The sequence below is a fragment of the Penicillium subrubescens genome (genome assembly GCF_028828155.1).
Source record: "Penicillium subrubescens strain IBT 31985 chromosome Unknown utg000005l_segment0_segment0, whole genome shotgun sequence".
Lineage (NCBI taxonomy): Eukaryota > Fungi > Ascomycota > Eurotiomycetes > Eurotiales > Aspergillaceae > Penicillium > Penicillium subrubescens.
In genome coordinates, this window is record NW_026643155.1 from 5086138 (window position 1) to 5112955 (window position 26818).

Genomic DNA, 26818 nt, shown 5'->3' on the forward strand with positions numbered 1-26818 from the left:
GGGCTCACTGATGACCCTAATTTGGTGGTGGTGCCTTACTACGACAATATTCCTCGGGCATACTATAAGTTCTAGGGATTGTAACCAGTATCAAGTGGCTAAGAATGAAGGCCTTAAATACCAAGACAAATAATGGTCAATGCAAGTATGCAGTGTCTATAGGTCGAAACTTTTGTACCGAAATTTTGTGCAACTAGGTGAAATACCCCATAGTGGCCAGAACTCTGTGCTTCTCTCCCGCTATGAGCTCCGTATTTAGAAAGACGTCATCTCGCTTCATCATTCCTAGGCTTCTGCCTCGGCTCTGGCAGATATCTTGCTGCCACTGTAAGTCCAGAAGCAAGTACAAGCATGAGTATCCAGATAGCATGCCCTCCCGCCAACTGTGTCCTCGCTCCAATCGCGAAGAGACTGGTAAATAGGGCAGGGCAGAAAGCTCTCAGGCTGGCAACACTAGTCATCGCCAACGCGTTCAAAAGGCCCAGGACCCTCGGCGAAGGTGAGATATCGTTCAAAGAAAGCTGAATCGCTGTGAAGCTCATGCTGACTCCGCTTCCCATGGCTAGCATGATCGGCGCGAAGACCCAAAAGGCATTAACTGATGCTTCGGTTCCCCATCGGAGCAGCACATTGCCGATGGGGGAGCCTAAGAAGAACAACGGGTAGCCAAGAGCGCACAGTCGGATTACACCTTTCGTCCCGACTTTATGTTGCAATGGAGGGAAGACCAGAAGCAGCCACGCAGCTTGAGCAGCACCGTTCAAGCCCATCATCAGTGAAATTTGCAAGGGTGTGAAACCCCAACCACCAAGAGACACTGGGGTAAACCAGAAGACAGGGATAATGGCTGTGTAAGCAAAAGCGAGCACCATGATGTGTCCGTACACGTATAGTACCACACCTACTCCAGGCGACTTCAGAAGCTGCCTGGTCGAGAGGGTGTCGCGTCGACTCGGCGCGTCAAATGCAATCTCTCCACCGTTGTTTTCGGGTGCAGCTGGTTCCTTCTTCAAGGTCTCCTGAATGAAGAAAGCGCTAGTTATAGCAGCCGTGGCTCCAATCAGGGCAACTACTAGGCTGGACAGTGCATAAGGGTAGTCCTCAAAGAACTTCACACCTCCGAAGACACCTGGGTACTGGGTTGCAGGGGCAGCGAGAGCACCTCCCAACAAAGGCCCAATGAAGAGTCCCAAGTTTCCACTGAAAGCGAACCAACTGAATGCCCGAGCCTGAGTCTTGGGCGTGCTATGTTCCGCCACCATAGTACGAATAGTGACGATAGTTCCAGCGAAAATGCCAGCAAGGCATCTGAACAGAATCATCTGTGGGATCGACTTTGCAAATCCAAAGAGACCCGTAGCCAGTGTCACTCCGAACAACGAATAGACCAGGACTGGCTTGCGCCCGATGCGATCGGCTGCTCGCCCCCAGTATATCATAACCATGGCCTGCGTGAGAGAGAACAATGATTCGATAAGACCGCTATAAAAGCCTATGTCTGTGTCTTCAACACCCCCATTTTCTTGAACCATCTGGCTCACGTAGGGGAAGATTGAAAAGAATGCCAAAGGCTCTATCATCCGGGCATAGCAGAGTAGCAGAATCTGGGTTTTGGGAAGTGGCTTTTCCTCATCCTCAGCATCTGTGGCAGAATCACCGCTCTGGTTTTCTGACAAGGACTCATTCCCATAGGTAACTTTGGATGGCCCTAGAAGGGCCGTGGTCTCGTCTATATCATCGCTTGAGATTGCCCCGGTACGCGCCGTCACAGTCTGACCAGGGTGCTGTCTGTCCGTCTCCCGAGTGAGGACGACCATGTCTGGGTCTAGCAACTGACGAAGCTAGATCTATCTTCAAGAACAGAAGCACGCTCTCATCTGTCTTGAGCTGCAAATTGGAAAAAAATATATTGGCTTTGGAAGTTGGGGGCAAAACCCGCAAAACGAACGAGTAAGCAGAAGAGGGTCAAATTTTCGGATTTAAGTAATTCCCGCCCTGTTTTTCCGTTCCGATGTATGGAGATGGCGTGCGAGGAACTTCAAAGATGGCAATCTTATGGAGACTTGTCATTTGCGAGCTAGACTTCCAATTCTCCTGTTTTGAGCTTGTTCGCATCTCATTTGCTTGCTACTGGTATACTTATTGCCAAAGAGGATTCAACGCTTGTGAATTAGTCTATTTGGATCCACCCGGGAGATCCACTACGATAGAAACAAGCCTAAACAGGTACAAAGAAAGAACACAATTGAATGAGGTACAATGCATCGGCAGGATGGTATTGGCTGGTAGGGGATGTGGTAGATTATCTGATAGAGGATCTGTCAATGCAAAAATCGTAATCTAACAAAACAAATTGGGATTCAACAGAAAAATCAGATCTAACGAAAATGAAATCGAGATTCAACAAAAAAAACGGAGGCATCGGATTTTAACAACCTCTGTTGAACACTGCTTGTCTTGCGCGATAGCGGGGTAACAGTAGTGGATGGAGAATATGGTAGAGGATCTGATAATGCAAAAATCGTGATCCAATGAAAAGTCGGATCTAACGCAAAAATCGTCATATAACGAAAAACAATCGGGGTTCAACAACAAAACCGGAGGCATCGCATGTTATGAGACTCTGTTGGCCACTGCTTGTCAGATCGTTTTCTAGAAGATTTCCGCATGCTTCAACTCAAAGTGGGTTAATTGCCTTGCTTCTTGCGAATACCATACTTTAAGAAAAACTGCTCCATATAGAGAGTTTAACGAGACGATGTTTAAGGCACGCATAGGACCAATAGCATGATCAATTCTCGTTTCCGAGACAGAGGGCACTAATCCAAATCAGGTCCCCGCTTCAAATCACCAGCCCTGACGCGTCGCCTGCTGATCCCGATGGACTATGTACTTAAGCATTATACCCAAAGCTGTCGTAGTCAATCCTGCATTACTATCGCTCTTTCACTTCTTGTCCTAAGACCTAGTCTTGACGGACAGCAAAACTCACCCGTCCACCCTTCGCCCCGATACACAACGTGCCCATTGGAGGTACACGCCCAGTTTTCTACCACCCTCATGGACCTTACTCCAGAGGAAATCAAGCTGGTTGAGGTTGCCAAAGCCACTATTCAATCAATTTCCACCTCAGATACCTACAGTGTTGCCTCCGCCGCCCTCTCCGCCGACGGTCGAACTTTCTCAGGTGTCAACGTTTTCCATTTCACTGGTGGGCCCTGTGCCGAGCTCGTGGTGCTGGGTAGTGCTGCGGGGGCCAACGCCCAAAAGCTGAAGACAATTGTTGCTGTTGGCGATGATGGCGAAAAGGGGGTAGTTCTGAATCCTTGTGGTCGGTGTCGACAGGTCCTGCGGGATTTGCAGCCTAGTATCAACGTGGTGGTCGTGAAAGGTGGGAAGTTGAAGTCCATATCTATTAATGAACTTTTACCGTACGCATATGATACACGGGAATAGTTCACGTTGAAATCACTTTGGGGACAATATATTAATTGGCTTGGTTATATGTCAATGTCGACAGGGAGCTATTGTTCTTGTGACAGATTTTTTGTATTGGGATGCTTGGAAAAGTCCTGTAAACCGTTCTTTCCGCGTTTGAAACACAAGCTAGCAAAAATATCGCGATGCTTGTCCTTTCAATAGGATCAGCATTGCAACTCTCAAGCTCGTGTCTGAAGGGGGCCTTGATTACCTCTCTGGGTAGCGTGGATTTTGGCAAATAATGCTAGTAGTACCGAATGCGATGATAGGTATGAAAGGCACCCTCAGGACGCAGCATAACATGTTATGTACATTCTAAGTACCCCGTACAGTGACACAGGATACGTTTGAGGACTTTTTGCAAACCGCCTTCCTTTGAATAGCCTTATCGCCTGGCATCTTCAGTTCTTGATTCGTGGAGGCCTGACAGGCAGAATTAGTGGGGTTCAAATTATTAGTGTAAAGCCCCTACAGATTGAATAAAGGTCCGCGCCAATATCTAATATTTAGGTGGACCGTTACCTTTTGATAATTTTAGGGGAAGCATGCTCATACGCCCAGTCATTTGCCACCTAGAAAGATTTTAGTCATAGGCGGGCGAACCGGTCGAAACACGTGTCAAGTTATATACATCTGGTGGCTTAATGCCTGCTCTATTGCAGAAAAGCCACATCTCATACGTCAAACTTATCCTCTTCAAGGAGCCCTGTACTTGGGGCTGCCGTCCACCCTGATCTACAGTCTTCATGGAGACCACTATCGCTTCTCCCGGCATAACTCCAAAATTTCATCCAACCTACGGAGTCTCTCTCTCAAATGAGGCCATCACCAGTATCATTGAATGCCTTATTCCCGGATGCAACCTTTTGTCAATTGATCCTCTGGAACATGGAAAGTCATTCAACAATCGTATCTACTTCTTGCAAGTAGATGTTCCTGAGAGCACGCTGGTATATGGTTTGAACAAGGGAACTGTCAACAACCTGGTTTTGAAATTGAACGGACATTTTTTTGACCAATCGAAGAGCGAAAATGAGGTATCCTGCCTATCTCTCCTTGATGCCTTTGCGCCCGAAATACCCTCTCCAAAGGTTATATCCTGGTCCGACACAACCTTTCTTGTCCACAGAGTGACGCCCGAAGGAATTCCAACAAGAAGAGAATTCCGACTTGATTCCAAAGCCAACAAAAAACAACAGGGGTGGATTATTATGACTCTGGTTGCTGGGATTCCGCTGTCAACATTAAGCTTGGATACAGACAAGCTTAGAGCTATTGGCGAGCAACTGGCGGACATAGTCTTCCGCTGGAGAGAATCGCTGCCTGCTTGGCAGTCTGCTGGAAACCTTGAATGTGGAATTCCTCACGCGAAGCCACAAGGTTTGAATTTTTTAGATGTCGCTGGTCTGCGAGTGGCGTCATCTTCGAAAATGCCTGGTTTCGGCATTACAGTTGTTGAGCCTATTATGGACCTGCTCCAGTACTACCGATTAAAGCTCGAGACCCGGGTTGAAAAACTCCAAGAACTTGATATATTCGAAGCCAATAGGTATTTGATCACTTCAATTCGAAAGTTTATAACGTTTGGATTACCGCAGCTCGAAATTTGCAAAGCGGAGAGCACTTTCTTATTCACACATTATGATCTCTCACCACGCAATGTCTTAATATCTGTGAATCCCACGAAAATCACAGGTATAGTTGATTTTGAGTTTTCAGGCTTTTTTCCTGAATTAGATGAGTTTGTCAATGATTGCGTGGGAAATGAGGGTGACTGGCCTGACGCTCTCTACGACGCATACTTGGGTAAGCTCGAAGTCCTCGGAATGAAAACTCCAAGGAAAGGCATCAAAGAGCAATTGTGGAAAGAGGCTACAATGCTTTCTCGGTTGGAAGAAAACATAGCGCCCTGGTGGCTTGAGAATGTTGCACTAGGCGATAGAGCTCAATACTTGGAGGAGCTTCGGAAATCGGAGGAAAAGGTTATAGAAGCGATTCGGTCACTTGATCGTGAAGTATGAGATAAGATGTATTTTCTTTTGAAAAGCTATTTTCAACAGGAAATATTATTATGCAAATCGGATGCTGTTCTGGAAAGTGCCATGACGGAGGGCTACTGTTCATGGTACGGCACTGCGGAAGATCCTTCGACAGGAAGTCACAAAGCCACATTCGACAAGTCTTCCTCTGCCCTGCCACGATCGATACGCATGAGCGTCCAGTCCGGCAATGGCAACGACGCTGCATCGCGTGTAGCTACTACTATATAGTACCGATCGAGCTAATCATTAGACTGTCCTAAGCGTATACTATGAGCGTTTTAAGGGTAGAAAGAGGAGGGTAAATATAAAAAATTACTACTTAATAGTATAGTAAAACTATTAATTAGGTAAAGAAGTAAGGATCAAAGGCTACTAATTCAACTTAGAGACTTTAAGTAATAATATTATTATTATTTATAGTATAAGACTAAATCTTAATAGGTTTAGATTATGTTCCTCTCTTTAATCCTTTTAACTCTATGTAGAATAATAAGAAGGGAGAAGTCTTAACGTAATGAAGCTTATAGGTTATATAGTTATTAACGTAGATATCCCTATAGAGAAAGCTTCCAGACTTAGGAGTACTAAAGTTAAACCGTGAGATTCTCGGTTCGCTCCCGCGACAATACACACTCCTATACATAAGGCCTCTATGTCAATTTCTTTCCTATCCCCTACACCCTATACGTGATAATCCTATCTATTTTAAGCCAGTCGCAAATGCCTTAAGAATTTTAATTCGTAATAAAGAAAAATTGACTACTTTGCTATAAAAGCTTTCGCAGTGGTAAAGGTTAGATTTATGATTCGGCTTCAATTTAGTAATAGGCTTATCAGGAATTATGCATTTGTCCTTGTACTTAAAGTACCCGAAAATTAGACCATCCGAAAGGGGTAAAGCGTGGAGTGTGAGTACCTTTTTTGGAGTGCGAATAGCCCTAGCCTAGATCTATGATTGTCGTTGCATACGCGGCCCGTGAGTGGGGACTTACTCCCGCCAAAGACTGGGGTGAATTGAGAATGCACCACATTCCTTTCAACCATTCAGTGAGGTTTTGTGGCACCGCTTTGCATATCCTGCTAGACTTAGAATCGGATATCCCTTATCACCGAATACTTCTCCATGGATTCTTCTGTTGCCCCACGCGCTTCTAACGTTAAGGGAAGGAGTGCCTGCGATCTTTGTCGGTTCCGAAAGGTAATGAATGCAATTGAATACACGAGTATCGATCAATTTACCCCGGTGGCTGCTGATATTGACTCTTTGAGTTCTTGCTACACAGGTCCGCTGCGATAGAACCCAGCCCGCCTGTGAGAACTGTCATCTTGCGGGGCTGCCTTGTACATTCAGCCCACAGGTCCCCCAACAGCGGAAAAGCCTTCGCCAGTACGAACCAGCATATTTCCAATTTTGTTTGGAGCTTTGCTGATTGGTAGACAGAGAACTTGCCGAAGCTCAAGCCCGTATAAAGGAGTTAGAACGAGCGTTAGATACAGGTTTAACCCCTACGCTTGTCCGGAATGACGACGGCAAGTCAAAAACATCCACATCGCCTCCAAGTCAACAAACATCTCCAGCTCACTTGGAAACAAACTATATACCCGACACTCGGTCTTTAGATGCCGCCCTAGCATCCCTTCAAGCCCTCCTCGCATGGTGCGGGCTTGGAAATCGTCTTTCAACAGCTCGAGCAAATTTTTGCGCAACCGTCTACCAGCAGTGTGGCCATGCATTCGACTTGGATGATTTTTTAGTCGAAGCAGCGGCATCTTTTGAGAAAGAAGGCTTCACTTCTAAGAAAAAGACAACAGTCACGAAATGGCCATCTCCATCTCTGGCCAAGCGGTGTGTGGAATATTACGCACGATGTGGATTATATTCCATGTTTCCTTTTGCAGATCCTGAGGCATTGCAGGTGCTCGTCAATGCTGATGTCTTGAATCACCCGGACACGACTCGTGCTGCCAATCGTGCCTGCTTGGCTGCATTCACGGCGAATATCACTCAGATGCACCGTCATGATCCTGCCTTTTGCGATGCAGATCCTGATGCTTATGCCCAAGCGGCACTATCACTCGTTCCACAGATTCTTATGGAAGCTCCGGATTTGAGAACACTCGAAGCTATCATGATGTTGGTAAGCCAGCCATTGAGATCAACAACTATTAGAGAATTTGGTTTCTTACCATCTGCAGGCGGTTTACATTGCCCCCCTTGGCCAACCCGTATCCTCAGAATTCCTGCTAGGCATTGGAATACAAGTCCTATATAACCTCGGAGGTCACAAAATACGACCTACCCCCGAAACACCGGGTCGAATCCAGCAGAGCCAGCATCTCCGTGCACTCTTCTGGCTCTGCTACGGCATCGACAGCGAGTTTTCCATCCGAAAAGGTCAACCTCCAATGCTAAGCGAGGTACACTGCGATTTAGATCTACCAATCAACTACACACTGAAATCGTCCGAACACCATTTCTACTGGAAACCGCTTTCCTCGAAAGAACTCCTCTACCCATCCGATCTCCGGCTGAGTTTGATCAAAACCAAGATCTACAGTCTTCTTTATTCTGAGAAGAATGCGTCACACTCGGAAGCTCGAAGGATTCAACTTATCCGTGAATTAGATCATGATTTGAGTGTTTTAAGATCTGAGTTCCCCGTGGATTGTCGACCGGATTTATTCGCGACTGAAAACGCCCCGGATTACTTGTTTCATGACTTGAGTATACGGGGTGTCAGTATTCATTTGGAATATTACTATTGTCTGGGCAAGATTCACGGGGCGAATAATTCTTACAATATTCCTGCTTCGAAGTCCTGGTGGCCTCTGCCGTCCAGTGCGGAGATTTGTTATGAAGCGGGGCGTTCGACTTTGATATACATCGGTCGAGTTCAACATTATATCAACTATCACACTTTTTGGTAAGCTATCCACATTTCTCAATTCTCAAATCCCCATCACTTACATCAAACCACAGGATCCATGCTCAATTCGTTCTTACGGCTGTCCTTACACTTTTCCGATTCCTTATCACAGCTCCAACAGCGCCGAACTTCGCACGCGATATCAAAATACTGGATGATACAGCCAATCTCTTTGCGCAATTCACCCAATCGGATGACCCAGAGAGAAATTGTTTTCCACCGTTTTACTTGGCTCACGCATTTATCAAAAAGTTGGTGTTTCTGGCTAAGGAGTCGCATATCCGTTCCATGACCGCATAGATCCATGTACATAACTAGAAAATCTCATCGGTTGAGTCGGAAAGGAGAAGAAGAAGGGTATGGGCATGGGAGCATTAAAGAGTACAATAACTACATCACTGCAAAACGCAAATGGTATACAACAATCAAGAGCAATCCACCATCAACCATAACATAATCCAACAACCAACTACATCAACATCAACCACTTCCCCTCCCTATCTCCCTCTCACATCAACCCATCCCTCACAGCTTAAGTCCCAACTCCGCCAAAGCCCTAGTAACATTCAAATTAACCGTAAGATTATTCGAAGCCAGCGCCTGCGTGAAATAAGGCAATTGCTTGCCATTATACACGCTGGAGTTACCCGAGATAACGAAGGGCACGAGACCGTTCAGATCCTTGTACGGGTTCGAGCTGGAAGTGACCAGGCCGATGATGGCGCTTTGGTTGACGGTGGCGAACATGGGGATGGTGTTGTTGCCGGGTTTCAGGACGAGGTTGTCGAGGTAGGTGTAGCCCATTGGTGTGCCGCCGATGGAGAGGTCGAGGGTTACGTTGCCCTATAGAGAGGACGGGTTAGATGGATATTGTTTAGGGGTTAGAAGAAAGGGTGGAGGGTGGAGCCGTACCATGGTGATGGTCATCACGGAGGGATTGGGGATGTAAACGGTGCCGTTCATGTTGCGGCCGTTCTTGGGTTCGGTCATGATGTGGAATTCGGTGACGTCGAAGCCGGTGAGCTTGTTCAGGCCTGTCCTCATATATCAGTATATCCACATCCTCATCCAAAGAATTCGAATCCACTGCGCTAATGCAAAACTCACCCTTCATAGAAACAGTCTTATTATACGTAACCGTAGTCTTAGGCAAAGACCCCTCCCTCAACCCAGGCCTCCCATAAATGTTCAACTCAACATCCTCATTCAACATAACCGCCTGCGCAAAGTCACCAAACGCATCCGCATTGCTCAAATCAACAATCTGATCCACATTAACCTCAGCGCCATCCTTGGACTGGACTTCCGGCACCTGCACGGAGGTGAATGCATGGGCGGAACCGAGGAGGGAGACCGAGGCGAGGAAGGAGTAGATCTTGGGGTGGTAGGAGCTATGCGAGCCGATGACTTGGGTTTGCATTAGGTGGAAGGAGTCGGGGGTTGGGTCGGCGATGACCATGCTGGTGATGTTGAGGGTGGAGTCGGTGACTTGGTTTTGGGCGATGCGAGGGTAGCCCACGTAGATTCTGTGATAAAGGTTAGGAAGGGAGTTGGCTGAAATAGTGGATGTAGTTGATATGGGAATCTTGTATAGGAGAGTATACAGTCCGCGATGTCGGGGTTTGATATAGAACTTACACTGGCAACAAGATGACCAGCAGAACGGCGATGAAGATGATCAAATGCACCCACCACCACTTCTTGAAATGCGCACCCAGACGAGCACCAAAGCTGCGCTTCGCCGGGGGCAAGGCAGTGGTGGTCTCCACCTCAGTGACATCAGTCTTCGACATCTTGCAGTGATATAGGTATATGCCGAGTCTGAAGCAATAGATGAATAGTCAGTCAGTAGAGAATCGAATCAAGCACCAATCATCCACCCAATAAAACAACCCAAATAAAGTAAATGAACCTCAAGCCACCATTTTCAATCCGCCCAACTCGACTTACCGAAATAAATTAGATCAGATCCAGGACGAGTCGCGTGTTCGTCAAGATCGAAAGTCGAGAACAAGACAAACGGCAGTGGTACAACCAAAAGCCTTAACGCGAGAGGAGCGGGTCGAAACGAGCGACAAGAAGAGAAAAAAAGAGAAAGAAAGGGAGAAGCTGAAGGTTAATAGTAATAATAGAAATTGCCACAAACCTCAGTACACCTTACAGCAGCAGCCGGTGCAGCCGGGCCTGCAACGTGGGTAGCATTACTTTATATTAATTCGGTGTTCGGATTATTCTTGTCTTGGCTTATTCGCTAATACTATTGTGTATGACGGACTTCCAGCATAGAACAGTTAGACATCAGCTTTTAGTGTCTCTGCCAATGCTTTTGATTTGGAAAAAGGAAATTAGGGTCTCTCGCCGAGCATCACATGTCATGCAAGATACAATGCAGGTCTGATTCAAGGGGGACTATGAGGGAATCAATCAAGCCAGGCAGGAAGGAGTATAGTTGCGCCGCGAGTGGGGTACAGGGCGGAGATAGGGACATAGAACTAGGCCTATAGTAGGACTAGGACCAGGGTCGGATTCCAGAGTTATCATTTTTTTTCTTGGTCTTGTCTTGTTCGTTTCCGCTGTTGGGTTAGCTCGGTCTTTTGGTCTGGCCCTTCGAGTCTTTGGATGCGGGTGTAAGGTCAGGTAGTGGCCTTTGTCCCATCTCCATAGGCTGGTGGACTCCTTTTCCTGGGGAAAGTTCGGAGACTTCGGGGATTGGGGAATGCGGGGGGCGTTGCGCTGTTCCTGGATTGACTTTTGTTTCTTTCCAAGATGTTGTAAAACTATCGCGGACACACCGAGCACTGCTCCTGCAACTGCTATTATTATTGCTGGGTGATGTGCAGTGTCGATCGGATGATCCATGATCTCGATCTTCACTTAACAGTATGAGAAGAACTAGAGCGTTTCAGATTGAGTTTATGAGCCGTACAGACCTGCAAAAAGACACTATACGAGCAAAGCAACACACACGACTCACGAGGCTTGGATTCGCCTCCTGCGCCGTCGATGATAACGCAGTCTAGCTCTCGCCGCTAAGTCGCATACCTCGGGGGGCGTTGTGGCTAAGAAGATCCATCAGCTGCAGAAGCATGTGCAAATGCAATAAAACCAAAAAAATAAAATAAAATGAATACGCCATGGGGCCGGGCGTCGCCGTTAATCCTTCCTCCAGACTGGCTTCCAAGCCTATCATCGCATGGATGCAGTGTTAGTCCACACCCTCCACGAGTCACGACACAGAAAACACAGCGCTGTACGACAAGAACCCTACCTGTGTTGAACTTGAACATTGGTGGCAGGTGGGTCCAACCCCCCTTCTACCGTTGCACCGACCATCCGGGGTTCAATCTGCTAGAGGGGTGGTCATTGGTTACCCGCTGTATCTAGCAGACTAGCTGCAGGCGGGGCGGCTCGCCAAGGCGCTGGGAGCGACGAGTCGGGCTGGGGAAAAGAGAAAACATGTGGGCGGTGTCATGTTAGACTCCGGATCCATGGATGTCCGGTTTTTTTCGGTAGACTTTCGGGGATGGACTGGGCTAGTCAAGTCTCGCGACTCGCGTATTCCCCTGTGAGTGTTAAGAACTGCTGATAGTGTAATTGTAGAGTCCTGGTGGCGTCTAAGCGAGGGGTTCGTGCCGAAGATGTCTTGGACTGTGTTGTGGCTCTAGAACGAGTTGGGTCAAAGGTCCGGGGCTGGAGTCACGGGGAAATGATCCACTTTCTGGGGGAAAATTGGGGGCAGAATATAAAAGAATAAGAAACAGAACGAAAGAGAGTGACAATGGAAATGAGTCCTACTATACCCAGATTATTATCACAGGTTACAACATAGTCCTATCGAAGAGGTACACAGTACACATGTGACACAGTAGATACGAGCAGCTTGAAATAAGCCGATCCGATCAAATTTCTCAAGTAGACAGATCATCAGCCCTTCATACAGTAACTGGCTACACAAGGAAAACCAATCAAAACACCTGTCCAACCGGGTGGACTGAGTCCCCAAAGAAGAGCTCGATAGTCGACACCTCTTCAGAGAAAAATAGATAATTGACACTGATCAACAATAATGTCCACGCAAAAAATAGAAAAAAAAGAGAAAAAAGACACGGCCTCGGATAGAGTCATGACAGGTGATCGCGATTTCTCGCTCCATACAACGTGAGCGTCTGCCGAGAATGTAATTCACACAAGGGGAAAAGTATGAGAATGAGAAAGAATGTCCAAAAAAAATAACGGGGGATCAGCCCCAGTAAAAGATATGGCCAAGAAAGGAAAAAGGCAATGGTAATGATAAAGGGGAAGGATGAGAAGAGAAACTTAAAGCCATGGCGACAAATATAGAACAAATGGTAAAAAGAACAAATCGAAGGGTATCCATGGAGAATTGAAGTATTATGCCCGCGAGGCAGGTGGAAGGAATCAATGGTCCCGTCCACCATGCTCGATGAAAGCTGCCCAGGCGGCTGAGGTATAAATGGGGAAATGCCAGAAGTGAACAGATAGAAATAGGCAAGAAAATGGCAAGAAATGAAGAAAAAAAAAAAAAAGGATGAAGGAGTGGACGATAATCAAAAACAAATAACTCAAAAAAGCATCGCAGAAGAGGTTGAAGCAAACCAAGTGTTTCAGCTCAGAACGCTCCACAAACGCATTGCTTCAAAATGCAAAATGAATGCGGGACAATCCCCCAGGGGGGGGGGGGGGGGGGCGATATGCATATTGCACATGTCAACAGACAGAGATAGATAAGATTGGGGGCTCTTTCCAAGCATCAAAAGGCAATCTATGCCTCGGGAACAGACTTCTTCCGCTGGAAAAGACTGCGAGTGCGCGATTTGCTACGCGGCTTCTTGTCGCTGCTAACAGTTCGTCCGCGAGCGCGTCCACCACGGCTGTCATCTTCGGCCATATATTTGGACTTGTAGATCCTGTAAACGGGTTAGAGAGCTTCCAATGTCGAATGAGAGTGTTGCTAAAACGTACCAGCTGTTGCCAACCATGCTCATACCCTTAGACTCAGCCTCACGGTAGAACCGCGCAGCCTTCTTCATGTCTTTCTTACAACCCACACCCTCGGCGTAGCAGAATCCGGCTTCCGCCATGGCATCCACATCACCCCATTGACCGGCGATTTCGAAGCATCGCAGAGCCAGGGATTTATCCTGCTCGATACCCCAGCCGTTGAGATGGCTGACACCCAGCTCGTAGATACTAAGTGCGAACTGGGCCCGATAGGCCTTTTGCAACTCCTTGGCCTTAGAGGCACCTGGGGCGTCGGGGTTCTCGAGCATTTCCAAGCCAACAGAGTCCACCGCCTTGCGGAGCCATCGTACTCCTTCTTGCTGGTTGGGTCGCATGCCCCATCCGTGGCGCAAGGCAAGCGCGTAAAGCAGCATACCGGTGGGGTTGTTCTGCTTCGCAGCAATGCGCAGGTGATAGGTCGACTCGTTCAGCGAGCCTGCCTCGTGCAACTCAATACCCTTGGTGACATGATCATCAGCCGTGATAACAGTAGATGGTGTCTGGGTGGCCTGCGTGGTCGCTCTCTGTGGGCGAAGAGTACTGGCCGAGTCGGCAGATGAGACGGTCTCATCCCTGTCGCTGGTTCTCGGCCGCGTAGACTCGGTGGATGGTCGAGGAGCCCTTTCACTGGTCCTAGGTGTCCTAGGTCGAGCAGAGTCGGTGGATGGCCGGGGAGGTGTGACCACAGGAAGAGCTGGAGCGGGTCGAGGGGGTGAAATGGGTGCCGGTGGTGCAAGCTTAGTCTCATGGACTGGAGCTGGGCCGGGAGCAGAAACCTCATACATGGAATGGGGCTTGGGCGAGCTCTCCAAGCGGGAATGTGAGGGAGGGGGAGTTCGAGCAGAGCGTGGTGGCTCCTCTGAATGCCGCGGTGGAGAATTCTCAAACAATGGCTCTTGCCATTCAAAATGAGGTGTTTGTAGGCCAGCGAACACGACCGAGTCTCGTGAGACCATGCGGCCGCGTGGCAGAGAATATTTGGCATACACATAGGAGGACACCGCAGAGGAAGGCTCTCCGTCCTCTGCTTGAGTACCAGCCGCCTCCTCAGTAGCCAACGGTACCAGAATTGGCGTGGGTTTGCTCGGTCGATGCATATGATGCGACTGCCGATTCCACCGATGCTGCTGCTGAGGAGTCATGGCTGGTGTCGTGCTCGGTTCAGAGGTAGCAGACGGGCCCGGGGCAGACAGACTGGTGCTAGATCGGCTCAATGGCCGAGAAAAGTTGAACGAGGGCCGGGGAAGGTGGCCAGTAGCCGAAGTTTCTGAGCTCAGCGAGGGTGAACGAGGATGCATCCGAGCGGGATAGTTTGACATGGGCGAGTATGGTAACGAGACGGCACTCCCCGAGGACAACTTGCGCGGCTTGGAAAATGTCGAGCCCGCATTCGAGCTGCTGTAGTCGTCATCAGAGCTTTCTGGGTTCATCACCTTGGCGCTACTCGATGGACGGGAATGCGGGGACACTGGTGGTGCCAGGGTGCGCGGAATATGCAGTCGCGATACCGAGTCAGTCGAAGACTCGCGCGAAGGGTCGTCCATCGCCAATCCCATTGAACCACCCTCCGCGCCGCTTGCAATCGAGGGATCATCTTCGGGCGACTCCGCACGGGGTATGTCGTAGCTACTCGAGCTGGTCCGTATCATCGTCGTCCGCGGTGTAGAATCATCAGCATATGAAGAGTCGGCATTGCTGCTAGCGTGCGAGACGGAGCTGAAGCGGGGGTGCTCCGAGACAGGTCGATACTTGGGATCCTCGAAATCCGGGTGTGCTCTTATTGTCGGCTTTCGCGTAAGATTATCGACCTGGGACTCGCTCGACGGAGCGCGGAAATAGCCCGGGCGGGGGGTAGACAGCGATCGGGCGACGCTGGAAGGGGGCAGTCGGCTCATGCGCCGATCTCGTCGTCGGGATTCATCCAGTTGTTTGGCGAGGAATCGGCCTTGAGCGGCGAATGCATCCAAGGGAGACAGCGCCGGAGGGACTTCGCCATCGTAGTGTTCGATGCGCGGTGATGGAATGCCGCTTCGCAGGGTGTCGTGGGAGGTTGAGCGACAGTCGCTCAAGTTCCCGCGCGATGCCATCGTGGGAAGAGGGGGGCAATTCAAAACTTCCGTATGAACTCTGATCGGATCTAATCGTCGGTCGTCGTGCGTTCCTTAGGTCTCAATGAATCGACAGTCGAACAGGGGGACGGTTGGGGGTCTCGGTTGTCGGTTGTCGGGTCAAATCATCCAGACTCTGGGGTCATTCAAACCACACACAGGACGCATTTGAGACGAAGTGTTTCAAATCAGTATTCAGACACGCTGAAACGGCGTAATCACAATCGCAGCCTCGGTCGGAGGGAAGGAAGGAGGAGGGGCTAGACGGGGAATTCTCTGGGCGGGGGCGATGAGGCCAAAGGAATGACAGCCCAGAAAAGATGGGAGAGGGGGAATAAGGTCAGAAGTCGAGAGAGACCAGATGAGACATGGAGGAGAAGATGGAAAAAGACAACAATGGGCGGGACAGTGCGTCACAGGAGAAAGGAGGAAAGAAAAGCGGGCGAGGCCCTGACGATCACAATGCAACTGGAGAGAGACGGAGACTCAGAAAGAGTACAGTTAGGTAGTGAGTGGATGACTGGAGTCGCAGTCGTGGTCCAACAAGGGGCGCCCCGTGCACTTCACTGTGGACAATTGGGCTCCACTGCTGTTCTCGTCTGGATTATTTGTTCCCGTGGCCAAAATCGCATAAAAGAGAGCAGGAGAGAAGGATAGGAAGTGGTCACTTTGTTTAATTGTCACTTGTCATTGTCGACTATTGAAGGGGGGGCCAATAATGCAGGTTGGCTGGGCTGCATGGATGTACTCCGTAGTCCAACTCCGTCGTGAAGTCGTTCAGGGGGTCGCCAAGAATAACTCCAACAAGAAACCAACACGGAGGACAAGGATGGAGTAGTCACTGGTCAGTACTAACTACACTGTCTCCTCTATTGACGCCATCCGCCACGGGTTCCTATAGGTCTTACATATTCGGGAGGAGATGTCTTATACAGGTCTGAAGTGTATAAAGGAGGTTCTATGAGCTGGGATAGGCTCATGGGAGATATGATATCTCTAATGGAATCACGGATCTATGGATGAGAGGAAACAATGCTCTTTAATAGGTGATCAAGTCTCAAGAGGGCGTCCATGATCAGCAAGCCTTCTAGAATCCTGTCCGTACCGTCCCCTATTATTATTATTATTGTTGACTATCCACAGGACATTCGTGGCCCTCTCGTTAGTCCGTCTGCCTCGAACCAACGACAGAAGCAGTTTAACCCCATCGTCTCCCCACACGGGCGGTTTCATGCTGGTCTCCTCAAGCCGAGCAAGCCCACTACAGAGAGACCCATACACAGACTAAGGAGGAGTCCTTTCATCCAGAGGTTTGTTTATATACTGTAGTTGTTCCTCTCCTCCAAGCTAGTGGTCCGTCGCCTTGTCTGAATCAGTAGATTGAGACCTTAATACAAGTCAATCATTCGAGAATTATCGAGCATATTATTCCAGTCAAATTTGTACACACTGGCCCCTCTTAATACAACCTAAGCCTTGCCAAACTTTGTTCCTAATATAGGGCCGAAAAGTCTATCATGCAAATCTCCAAGCGATCGACTGTACATAGTACTGTACATATATCGCCAACAGCCTAACACCACACTCCAAGAATATCTCCGAGAATCTATCCCTTTCTCAATCTTCTTTCCTCATTCACAAACAATTCTGAATTCTCTCTCAACTCGGCCCTCTACAATCTGAGACTGTTCCCATTTCAGGAGGTTTCAGCCGGCCACAAGTCCTGGTAACCGTGGGAGGCCTAGCCGCAGTACAAGAAACTAACTACTTTTAGTATGTGGTAGTCACCCTAACAACAATTTCACCGTCGCTAAAAAACGGTCATTAAGTAATTCACTTAGCAAGTTAGCTTCTCTAGGTAAGTAAAGTTTGTGGCAGGAAGAAGCAATAATTTAACCAACTCTAATCATCAACTGTCAACTAGAACCGACCTGCTTGCGGGTCAACGTCAGCCCCCCTAATCCGTCCCAAAGCGACCGCGGCTGAGCTTCGACGATTTATAGTTGTCACCTGGAGACCTCATTTTTTACCTTCTTCCTCTCTTACTTAAGTACTTGGTACTCTCTTCACCTTTCATCTGCAGTTTGTCTGGGGGAGGACTACTGCCTTGGTAAATCCTTACTCTCCATCTCATCGACACTCATCCCCATATCCTCCTATCTCCACAGCTTCAACTGCAACCATCAGCAGAAATTTCACCATGCGCCGCGTCTCCTTCGCAACGCTCTTCGGAGCAGATCCCATCTACGACACCCTCCACCGGTTCGAAACCTCCTGGCTCCTCCCCCAACCATCCTCGCCGCTCTCCGCGGCCTAATCGCCCTGTACATCTTCACGACAATCTTCTTCATCTGGGGCTGGGATGGAACCCACGGTGACCGCAAGGCCATCGGTCAGTCGTTTAGCTACTTCACCTGGTTGACATACTGGGGTCTGGGCTTTTACCATCTCTTCGCGGCGATCCATACGGCATGTTATGCGCGGACGGGGCGCTCGGTGCTGTTTGAGAAGTGGCCGCGTGCTTGTCGCGTGTTGCATGGTTGGTTGTATGCGACTATCACTACGTTTCCGTTTTTGGTGACGATTGTCTTTTGGGTTATTCTTTTTAAGCCGCCGTTTTATAAGGAGACTTTCCTTGGTTGGTCGAATGTAAGTTATGGATTGTCCCGTGTGACTTTCAGCCCTATCGTGAAGGGGAAGTGTTTGAGTTCGTCTGAGGATGCATGTTTCACCCCCCTGCATTCCTCGAACTCGAACTCGAACTCAAACCTCGGACCTCATTTCCGAAGGAAAATATCAAAAGCTAACAACACAATCCAGATCTCCCAACACGGCCTCAACTCGCTCTACGCCCTCCTAGAAATTATCCTCCCCGCAACAGCCCCCCACCCGTGGATGACCATCCCCGTGCTCATCCTCCTCCTGGCGTTCTACCTGTGCGTCGCATACATCACCGTGCACACGGAGGGTTTCTACACCTACTCTTTCCTCAACCCAGCCGCCAATGGAAGCGGTATCGTCGCAGGCTACTGCTTCGGCATTCTCGCCGCGATTACCGTCATCTTTTTGATTTCTTGGTCGTTGATTCGTCTGCGTGTGTTTTTGACGGGTGATAAGAGGAAGCGCGCAGCAAGGGATCCGTTGCGTGGGCAGGATGGGTATTCGGGTGTTGAGACGGGGCTGCGGGAGGTGAAGCCTTGAAGCCTGCGCGGGTGTAATTGGGTGTGTTTGGGGATGGGGAGGGGAGATGATGATGGTGGGGGAAACTTTACATAGCTTACGCATTGACGAAACTTATTCGTTGATGGTTAAATGTCTACATGAAGTAATGTTAATCAGGGTGACCAATTCATTTGGTGCTATTAGAGCGAAGAGTATATGTTGATTGTATGTACAGAGTAGCGTAGCTCCGTCGATTAGGGTAGAGTTGAGACGGGGTCACTTTTGCGGCCCGGAAGACGGATAAGGAAATGGTCAGTCAGTTTGACTAACAAGACAGGAGGAGCTAGTTCACTATATCAAACTCGCTCCCAGCTGTTCTCACTGCCACTGCTAGAGCTGCCTGTTCCCACGGTTTGTCCGCTGCGGTAACCCATCATCAAGCCCACCAACCCACTGGGCATCCAATCGCCGATCAGACTGTACGACCGCGCACCTCGGCCAACATACAAAACAGATTTCTTATGCGCACGACGCCCGAAGATGTTCCGGGACGCTGGCTCCAAGGCATCCAGCACAGCGTGGTGAAGGACCCGCGCAGGAGAGCCGCGAATCGCAGCAGGTCCCGCAGAAGCAACTGGCCTCTGCTCCACGCTATTCAAATATTGAGGGCCATACAACGCCCTCTGTTGCACGCTCCATGCCAGAACTTCCGTCCCAGCAATATGGTTCTGCGCATTCCGGTACGATGGGCCCAGGTCGATATTTCCAAGCCGGAGCTCGACAACATCGACTTTTCCATTCTCCAGAAGACGGAGTTCCTGGCGGAGAGATGTTGCAAAGCCTGAAATAGCCCGGGTCGTGGTAACTTCGGGCCCGGCGAAGGGTGCGGACAGGGATGATGAGATGGATGGGTAGGCGAAGATGAGAGAGCTGCTGTTGCTGCGAAGGGTCAGGAGGGGGAGGAAGACCTGCGCGGTCAAGATGGGAGAGAGGAGTCGGGTGTTGACGGTGTCCGCCCATGATGATGCTGGGATGGTGGCAACTGGTCCGGCGGCGTAATTTGGCGAGGGTACAATGATAACACCGCTCAACTGGCAGGTATGCGGGGGCATCCCTGGGAGGGGAGACTGAGGTTGTGTGATCAGAGCGCGAAGCTCATGGAGCGAAGGGTGGAGTTCTGATTGATTTGACGAGGTCTAATTTGACGTTAACATCAATATCGTCTGGTTTTCTTGCTTTGAGTTGAGACGAACCGTTGTCAAATCCAGCCACAAGGGTTTGATGTCTGCCCGGTGCTCCGACTGAACGATATGTTCCTCCTCCGCAGACGATACCGTCACATACACAATATATCCCCGGCGCTCCAGATCTGCAGCGATAGCTCGTGTCATCGGTTCATGCGGCGATCCAGCAAGGACTGATATCGTTCGTTAGCAGCCCAATCTTCATGGCAAGTCTTGTCGGGTCTAAAGCATCCCCTCAACGTACCAACAATCTCCTTCCGTGACCCATTACCAGCCTTCCTAGCCTTCCTCCGCTTGCTATTCAACCTTTTGTTCCCATACAACAAAACACACCCAGTGCCGACGAACGCAACGATAGCCGCGGTCAGCGCACGATTCCGAGCCACCCAGTCCTGGACCCGATCAGTCAACCCACGCGGCGGCGAGCGCATATCCCGCATGCGCAGCGTCGGCCGAACAGCTGTCGGTAGCCATGATTGATGTGCGAGGGTTTCTCGGATCGTGGCTGCTGCCCAGTCGACCTGGCGATCGATTGAGTCGGCGACTTGCAACGAGTATCGCCTTACGTCATGCGGTATGGACGCGAGCTGAAGGGACAGAACCTGTTAGCACGGAGAAGATATATTGATCAAATTTCATTGTCATCACTCACGTAGTCAAGGAAGAACTGATCGTCGCTCGTCATGATGGTGTCTGGTTGGAAATCTTGAAAGGTGAAGATGGAAGACGATAAGCTCAAAGCAGCCGATAAGTCGAGACCATCTCCGCTTTATCTAAAAGTCACGTGCTCCGGTTGACGGTCTGCACGTAGGTCGGGTTACTTTGAATTGGAGTTTACAAATTTGGATTTTAGAACCACGTGGAAGTGACAAAAATGAACCATTAGGAAGACATTGCGAATCATCAATATGAAGGTGTGGTACTTTAGTCAAGGGGACTTTCACATGCTTCTTGAATGACCGCTTCGTAGACATATATTTTCTCAACCGGAACAGGAACTGTGGATGACGTTGAGAGTATACTAATCTTTGAAGAGGAGCATGACAATTAACAAGAAATTTCCGATAGTTAGGCCTAACAAATAGACTATCTATCTCTTTTACGGCCATAGTGAAACCTTATGGCCCAGGAGAGTCCCTTATTGCATTCACGTGAGTATTTCGGCCTGAGATTCAAGGCCAATACAAGGCCATCAACCAGGTTGATTATCAATTGCAAGTGCCACTGGTTCGCGCCATCCTGTTTTCCTACAGCTTACAGCATCCTTGTTTTCGCTTCTCTGTCAGTCTCCGATGTTTTAAATGGTGATTCCTTGACTTTGTACGATTTGAATACTCGGAGAATGATACCCCTGGCAGGCCTCAGCCTCAGTATCCCTTGACCTAGTTGGAGCCTCTCGTTTATCGTCACAGCCAATCCGATTCATTCATTTGCTTTCAAAATGCGAGAACTAGACGCCCTTATTTCCGAGTATCGCCATGAGAAGAAACGCCCCCGCGAATCGGAGGCGCTTTTTATCCTGCGCAAAGTTGCCTCCTTGGTTAAACCCATTATGCGTCAACGCGCGTGGAGAGTCGGCGCGCTATGCGAGTTCTACCCAACGCAGAAAAACCTCTTGGGGTTGAATGTCAACTATGGTCAGAAAATCTGCCTGAGGCTACGGTATCCTTCCGACCAGCGGCAATTTCTGCCCATCGAACAGGTCGTGGATACGATGCTGCACGAGTGGGTCACCCTAATATATGCTTCACGCAAGAGTCTTTCTAATGAATGTTTTAGATTGTGTCATATTGTGCATGGCCCGCATGACCGCCAGTTTCATGCACTTTGGAACCAACTTCGAGACGAGCATGAGGAACTCGTCATGAAGGGTTATACTGGCGAGGGCTTCCTATCTCAAGGCAAACGTCTTGGTGGAAGCAGAATCCCGCTCGATGAAGCCCGCCGTCAAGCGCGCGCAGCTGCTGAGCAACGAAGGGTTCTGACTAAGAACTCCGGCAAAAGACTCGGCGGTGCTCCCGTTCTCCGGGGTACAGACATGCGCAAGCTTCGTGCAGATGCTGCTCAACGACGTATCGAGGTTACTAATGGATGTGCCTCGGGAACCGACCGGAGCGAAGAGCTTGCCGAGGAGGCTTCTAGGAATGGGTTTAGGACACAGGCAGAAGAGGATGATGCGAACGAGCAAGCTATCTTGCAAGCCTTTATTGAACTGATCCAAGAAGAGGAACGAGAGAAATACGGGGACTCGTACATTGCTCCGAGTCAAGAGAATCCGGCCGGCCCGAGAACGCATGAACCACCGGACACATCTGATTCTACTGGGACAGCGAAGAAACCAGACCCCGGGGTACCCCCAGAGCCGACACCTGGCACTTTAAAATTCGCCGCAGACAACAACACGTACGAGTCACCGTGGACATGTACAACCTGTACCCTGGAAAACCCACCAAACTTCCTATGTTGTGATGTATGTGCTGCCGAACGGCCGGTCCCCTCAGTGGACAAGCCCGCTGTCATCCCACGGCAGCAAGCGCCAGCTGTACGTGCAAAACCAGAGCTGGAACGATCGAAGAAACGAGTCTTGCAAATCGACGGAGAGGAAGAGAAAAATGAAGCTACCCCCAGAAATAATTTTAATTTTAAGAACCGCACTCGGGCGTTGGATACACTTGCTTCAATCCACCGCGACGCGAGTAAACGACCACTGGGCTGGTTATGTGAGCAATGTGGGAGTTTCATGGAGAGCCAGTGGTGGACTTGCTCCTGTTGTGGGAAATTGAAGCCGTCATCTTGATTTCGGTTATTTTTAGACTTGCCGATGGGGAGCATCCTCATAATGAGAACCACGAACTTTATGATCTGTTAATACATGAATCTTTTAGCTCTATATCCTTCTATACAACGTTCTATCATTCTACACCCTAAACACCTGGATCCACTATAGATACCACGTGACATGATACTACATGACTAATCACCAGCTCCACCCACCCGATTAATTTTGCGGACTTTCATTTCTCTCACTTCTTCCTCCCGCACACGCGAACTCGCGATTTACAATCGACACTCGTCCAGCTTGGAAAGAGCCTAGTAATGCCCTAGGTGCTCTTCCATGCTGGATGTTAACACCCAATGGTACGTTCATCTACAACTCGTATTCCGCGAACGCCGCGAGGAACAACGCACGGAGTGAACAAAGCAAGCCGAAAAGCTTCAAATGATGAGACCTTGCAATGAACCGAATTTTTAGGAAGAGCCGGAAGAGGTATGACAAATAGGGCCCAAAAGAGGATTCCGTTTGTCGTCGATGCTTATAATGGTTCTGCTGAAGGAGTTTTTGAGGCTTGCTGTTCTTTTCTCTTGGTTCCTCGCTGTCGTGGGGATGAGAATGGAATGAAATATTGTGAGATGTGTTACTAATGCTGTCTCGCTGTATAGGACCTCGATCGTTGTTGAAGGTTGCAAGACACTTGTTTATGGATAGGATTGCTGGATTGAGTAGACTAGTTTTCTCATGAGAGACTTGCCGGCGATATCATCGATTGAAGTGGGTCATGACATAGAACTCCCATAAGGAATGAAGCTATATTCAGAGACTATTCTAGTATAATACATCCCTTGATCTTTCTCTTAACTCCCAAGGATATAGAACTTTTAGTAGAACAAAACCAAACATGCAAAAATTTCCAAAACAAAACAAGGTCAACGAAATGACCCACAACGCCCATTGACATGCTCAGAACAATTCCAATCCCCTCCATTAGGCGATGCTCCTGAATTGACGCTTTTTGCCGGTTCCCTTGCTCGCCTGTGCTGACGTGAAAGACTCCTCATCGATGTAATCCTTGGTGCTGTGCTCGCGAATCTGGTTGCCAATGATCTGCAGCGCAGACAGGTTGAAGCCCATCTCGTCCTTTTGGCGGGCCAGGACCCGGCGCAGCGAGGCGCGGATGCTATCCAACATCGGGCGCATCAACTTGCTGGTCACGATCTGGCGGTGGTGGGTCTTCAGCATGAAGAACAGGACGCGACAGGTAAGAGGCACGTTCCACTCGCGCTCAGCCCAGATGTTGAGGAAGGTGAAGAGCGATGGAAGCTTGGAGAAGGGGATAACCAAGAGCGCATCTTGAAGGGCCGCGGCGGGGATCTTTTGCACTGTGTTCAGGACGTGCTGCTCAGCAGAGATGTTTCCCAAGGCGATGTACGTCGGGTTGCGATCCGGAGGCGCAGCACCTGCTTTGGGGTTTCTGGCCTGGACTTTGCGCCATTCGCGCATGACTTCCAGATCCTCCATGCCCAGATCAAGAGCTTCCATGATCTTCTCACCGGCCATGAGGGTGCTGGTAGTCTGCTTGCCAGCATCGACAGCCTCTGCCTTCTCGCCGTCCTCGTTATCGTCGTCCTTCTCGAGAGAGGCAGTAAGAGTACTGTCATATGCCTCTTCCATCTCCTTCTCACGCTCTTCCTCAAGGAAAAGCTCCTCGTCGGTCTGCTTCCACACGCGAATGCTCTTGTCGTGACTAGCACTGACGATGAATTCACCATCGTGGCTGATTGCCAGCGCCCAGATTTCTCCGTGGTGGCCAGAGAGTTTCTGGATCTGCTCGAACTTGTCTCCATCCCAGTACTTGATCACCCGATCCTTACTAGCACTGAAGAAATTGTGACCGTTCTGCTCCCTGTTGGTGGGAACAAATGCCACTGCCATGACACTGTCCTCGTGGGCTAATAAAGCCTTGTGGCAGTCACCAAAGTCGAGGCCCCAGAGACGAGCGGTCTTGTCGGCAGAGCAGGTGACAATCATTTTGCTATCGTAAGAAATGTCCATGCTTAGGACGGGCAGCTTGTGGCCGTAGAGGTTGAGGAAGAGCTTCAAGGAGTCGACGAAGAAGACCTTGACGGTGTTGTCCAGCAAAGAGACCGCCAAGAGGCGTGCGTCGGGAGAGAATCGGAGACTGAGAATGTCGTCGTTGACCTTTAGCGTTCTTGTGTGCGCTAACTTGAGACGCGGTGTTGTGCGCTTGGTACCGGGAATCTCCTCCTGAACAACTTTGAACTCCCAGAATTTGGCCGTCTTATCCGCACTTCCACTGACCATAGACTTGCCATCGGGGTGCACATGGAGAGACCATACAGGACCATCGTGGGCCTTGATCGTGTCGAGCAAGGTTGAAGACGCAATATCAAACACTTCCAGCTCGCCGTTCTTGTTGCCAACCACGACGATCTTGTCACCAGGAAGGAAGGCAGAGCAGAGAGCGTAACCGCACTCGAGGGTACGCAGGCAAGTGCCCGTGCGAACATTCCAAATCTTCAGACTTCCATTTGATGCGGACGCAAGCATCCGATCCTCAGAGCTCAGTGCAATTGACCGGATATCTGCTCGGTGGCCGGGGAGATCGACGGCCAGGTTTCGGGTGTATTCAGAATCCTCCTCTTCCTTGTTCTTTTTGTTCGCTGTGACGACGCTGTAAGACTCTATCTGGTTGTTTGTCGTCGCGGCAAGAAGGCTGAGACCACCGCTAGACTTGGTAATCATCCAGTCAAAGGAGCGAACCTTTCCGCCGGTTCGCACAATGACATGGGGAATGAAAACCTCAGTGACTGGGGCGGACGAAGGATCCTCAGCCTTCTCCTTGTCGGCCTCTGCGTCATCTTCCTTGCCCTCACGCTTAGCCTCCTTCTCCTTTCTCCTCTTCAGCTTGCGAGCCATGGCCTTTTGGACTTCGGTCTGGGAACGAATGCGCCAAACCTCAACCGACCTCTCCGAGCCGTGGAAACCGACGTAGTCCGCACGAGGGTGGAATCGAATTCCAGTTGTGCGATCTTTGCCATTTCTGTAGAATGTACCTCGATCCGTGAGGATCCTCTGACCTTCCGCCGCAACCTTCTCCCTTGAGATCTCAAGCATGACGCTCTCATTAATCGACCAGACCTTCAGCTCGCCATCATTACCGGCCGTAATGCAACCACCTTGGTCAGGCGACAAACCCAGACTCCAGCACTCGCCATTTGTTTGCGCCACATGTGTCTCAATGCAGTGTTGCGACGCCAGATCCCAGACCTTGACCAAAGAGTCCTTGCCGGTAGTCAGTAGGAAGCCGGCGTGCTCGCTGAGCCCGGAGGCATTGAGAAGCTCGGTCGAGGGGAAAAGGAAGTTCAAGGAAGTAATTTGATCGGTGTGTCCGCGCAGTCTGAATATTCCGACCTCGGCGATCAGGTCCCATAGAATAATATCGGTATCCTTCGAGCCACTGGCGAGGCGCACACCGGCATTGTCGAAGACCAATTGCGTAACGGCAGTTTTGTGTCCATTGAATGAAATAATGATTGTGCAGGTTCTCGAGTCCCAAATTCGGATACTACCGTCTTCATAACTAGATGAGAGCAAAGTATATGTCAGTAATTGGATCCTATTGGCTTTGCGCTGGGGCATTTACCCAACGGCGAAGATATCTTCATCTGTCTGGCTCTGCACGACCACTGTCACCTGTGCCCTGCAAGCAGAATCACGCCAGCGGCCTAGCAATTCACCCTTCTTGACATCCCAGCACAATACTTCTTCACTCGCACCCACGATTGCCCGACCGGCGCCCGTCTGGCGAGCAGCACCGGGGGTCTGCTCATCCTTGGCCCAGATCGCATTTGACGACGCCGAGGCGATGAGCCCGAACGTCTCCGAGTGCTCAAATTTCCTAGGAGAAAACAAAGTCAGTCTGCAAATTAACCCATTCCCACGGAGTCGCACTCACAAGTACGATTTCACCATCGTCGCGAGTTGATGGGAAAATTTTTGGAGACTCCGATCTGCTATCGATAGCACAAAAATT

The 26818-nt window shown here is 49.6% G+C and overlaps 10 protein-coding genes across 10 annotated transcripts; 5 read left to right on the plus strand and 5 right to left on the minus strand.

Annotated features, from left to right (window-relative positions):
* Nucleotides 1-266: 266 nt before the first annotated feature.
* N7473_008376 (MFS transporter) lies at nucleotides 267-1817 on the minus strand (the record flags this gene model as incomplete). Its single annotated transcript, XM_057154316.1, has 1 exon — nucleotides 267-1817. One exon carries the CDS (start codon nucleotides 1815-1817, stop codon nucleotides 267-269), a length of 1551 nt encoding a protein of 516 aa, XP_057008654.1.
* Nucleotides 1818-3060: 1243 nt separating this feature from the next.
* Nucleotides 3061-3456, plus strand: N7473_008377 (cytidine deaminase family protein; the record flags this gene model as incomplete). Its single annotated transcript, XM_057154317.1, has 1 exon — nucleotides 3061-3456. The coding sequence occupies one exon, from the start codon at nucleotides 3061-3063 to the stop codon at nucleotides 3454-3456; it is 396 nt and encodes a 131-aa protein (XP_057008655.1).
* Nucleotides 3457-4226: 770 nt separating this feature from the next.
* N7473_008378 (uncharacterized protein) lies at nucleotides 4227-5501 on the plus strand (the record flags this gene model as incomplete). The annotated part of the gene is made up of 1 exon (XM_057154318.1): nucleotides 4227-5501. The coding sequence occupies one exon, from the start codon at nucleotides 4227-4229 to the stop codon at nucleotides 5499-5501; it is 1275 nt and encodes a 424-aa protein (XP_057008656.1).
* A 1144-nt stretch (nucleotides 5502-6645) lies between these two features.
* N7473_008379 (transcriptional regulator family TF) lies at nucleotides 6646-8749 on the plus strand (the record flags this gene model as incomplete). Its single annotated transcript, XM_057154319.1, has 5 exons — nucleotides 6646-6720; nucleotides 6806-6909; nucleotides 6964-7660; nucleotides 7719-8446; nucleotides 8503-8749. 5 exons carry the CDS (start codon nucleotides 6646-6648, stop codon nucleotides 8747-8749), a joined length of 1851 nt encoding a protein of 616 aa, XP_057008657.1.
* Nucleotides 8750-8974: 225 nt separating this feature from the next.
* On the minus strand, nucleotides 8975-10242 carry N7473_008380 (DUF3712 domain-containing protein; the record flags this gene model as incomplete). Its single annotated transcript, XM_057154320.1, has 4 exons — nucleotides 8975-9292; nucleotides 9362-9483; nucleotides 9557-9975; nucleotides 10088-10242. The coding sequence occupies 4 exons, from the start codon at nucleotides 10240-10242 to the stop codon at nucleotides 8975-8977; spliced, it is 1014 nt and encodes a 337-aa protein (XP_057008658.1).
* A 2891-nt stretch (nucleotides 10243-13133) lies between these two features.
* Nucleotides 13134-15558, minus strand: N7473_008381 (tetratricopeptide repeat protein; the record flags this gene model as incomplete). The annotated part of the gene is made up of 2 exons (XM_057154321.1): nucleotides 13134-13377; nucleotides 13433-15558. The coding sequence occupies 2 exons, from the start codon at nucleotides 15556-15558 to the stop codon at nucleotides 13233-13235; spliced, it is 2271 nt and encodes a 756-aa protein (XP_057008659.1). The 3' UTR covers nucleotides 13134-13232.
* A 1796-nt stretch (nucleotides 15559-17354) lies between these two features.
* Nucleotides 17355-18824, plus strand: N7473_008382 (uncharacterized protein; the record flags this gene model as incomplete). Its single annotated transcript, XM_057154322.1, has 3 exons — nucleotides 17355-17359; nucleotides 17748-18228; nucleotides 18400-18824. The coding sequence occupies 3 exons, from the start codon at nucleotides 17355-17357 to the stop codon at nucleotides 18778-18780; spliced, it is 867 nt and encodes a 288-aa protein (XP_057008660.1). The 3' UTR covers nucleotides 18781-18824.
* A 273-nt stretch (nucleotides 18825-19097) lies between these two features.
* N7473_008383 (DUF1776 domain-containing protein) lies at nucleotides 19098-20670 on the minus strand (the record flags this gene model as incomplete). The annotated part of the gene is made up of 4 exons (XM_057154323.1): nucleotides 19098-19937; nucleotides 19995-20158; nucleotides 20230-20572; nucleotides 20638-20670. The coding sequence occupies 4 exons, from the start codon at nucleotides 20668-20670 to the stop codon at nucleotides 19098-19100; spliced, it is 1380 nt and encodes a 459-aa protein (XP_057008661.1).
* Nucleotides 20671-21426: 756 nt separating this feature from the next.
* On the plus strand, nucleotides 21427-22782 carry N7473_008384 (metalloendopeptidase WSS1; the record flags this gene model as incomplete). Its single annotated transcript, XM_057154324.1, has 2 exons — nucleotides 21427-21710; nucleotides 21765-22782. The coding sequence occupies 2 exons, from the start codon at nucleotides 21427-21429 to the stop codon at nucleotides 22780-22782; spliced, it is 1302 nt and encodes a 433-aa protein (XP_057008662.1).
* A 966-nt stretch (nucleotides 22783-23748) lies between these two features.
* Nucleotides 23749-26757, minus strand: N7473_008385 (snoRNA-binding rRNA-processing protein DIP2; the record flags this gene model as incomplete). Its single annotated transcript, XM_057154325.1, has 3 exons — nucleotides 23749-26365; nucleotides 26429-26683; nucleotides 26741-26757. 3 exons carry the CDS (start codon nucleotides 26755-26757, stop codon nucleotides 23749-23751), a joined length of 2889 nt encoding a protein of 962 aa, XP_057008663.1.
* Nucleotides 26758-26818: the final 61 nt, after the last annotated feature.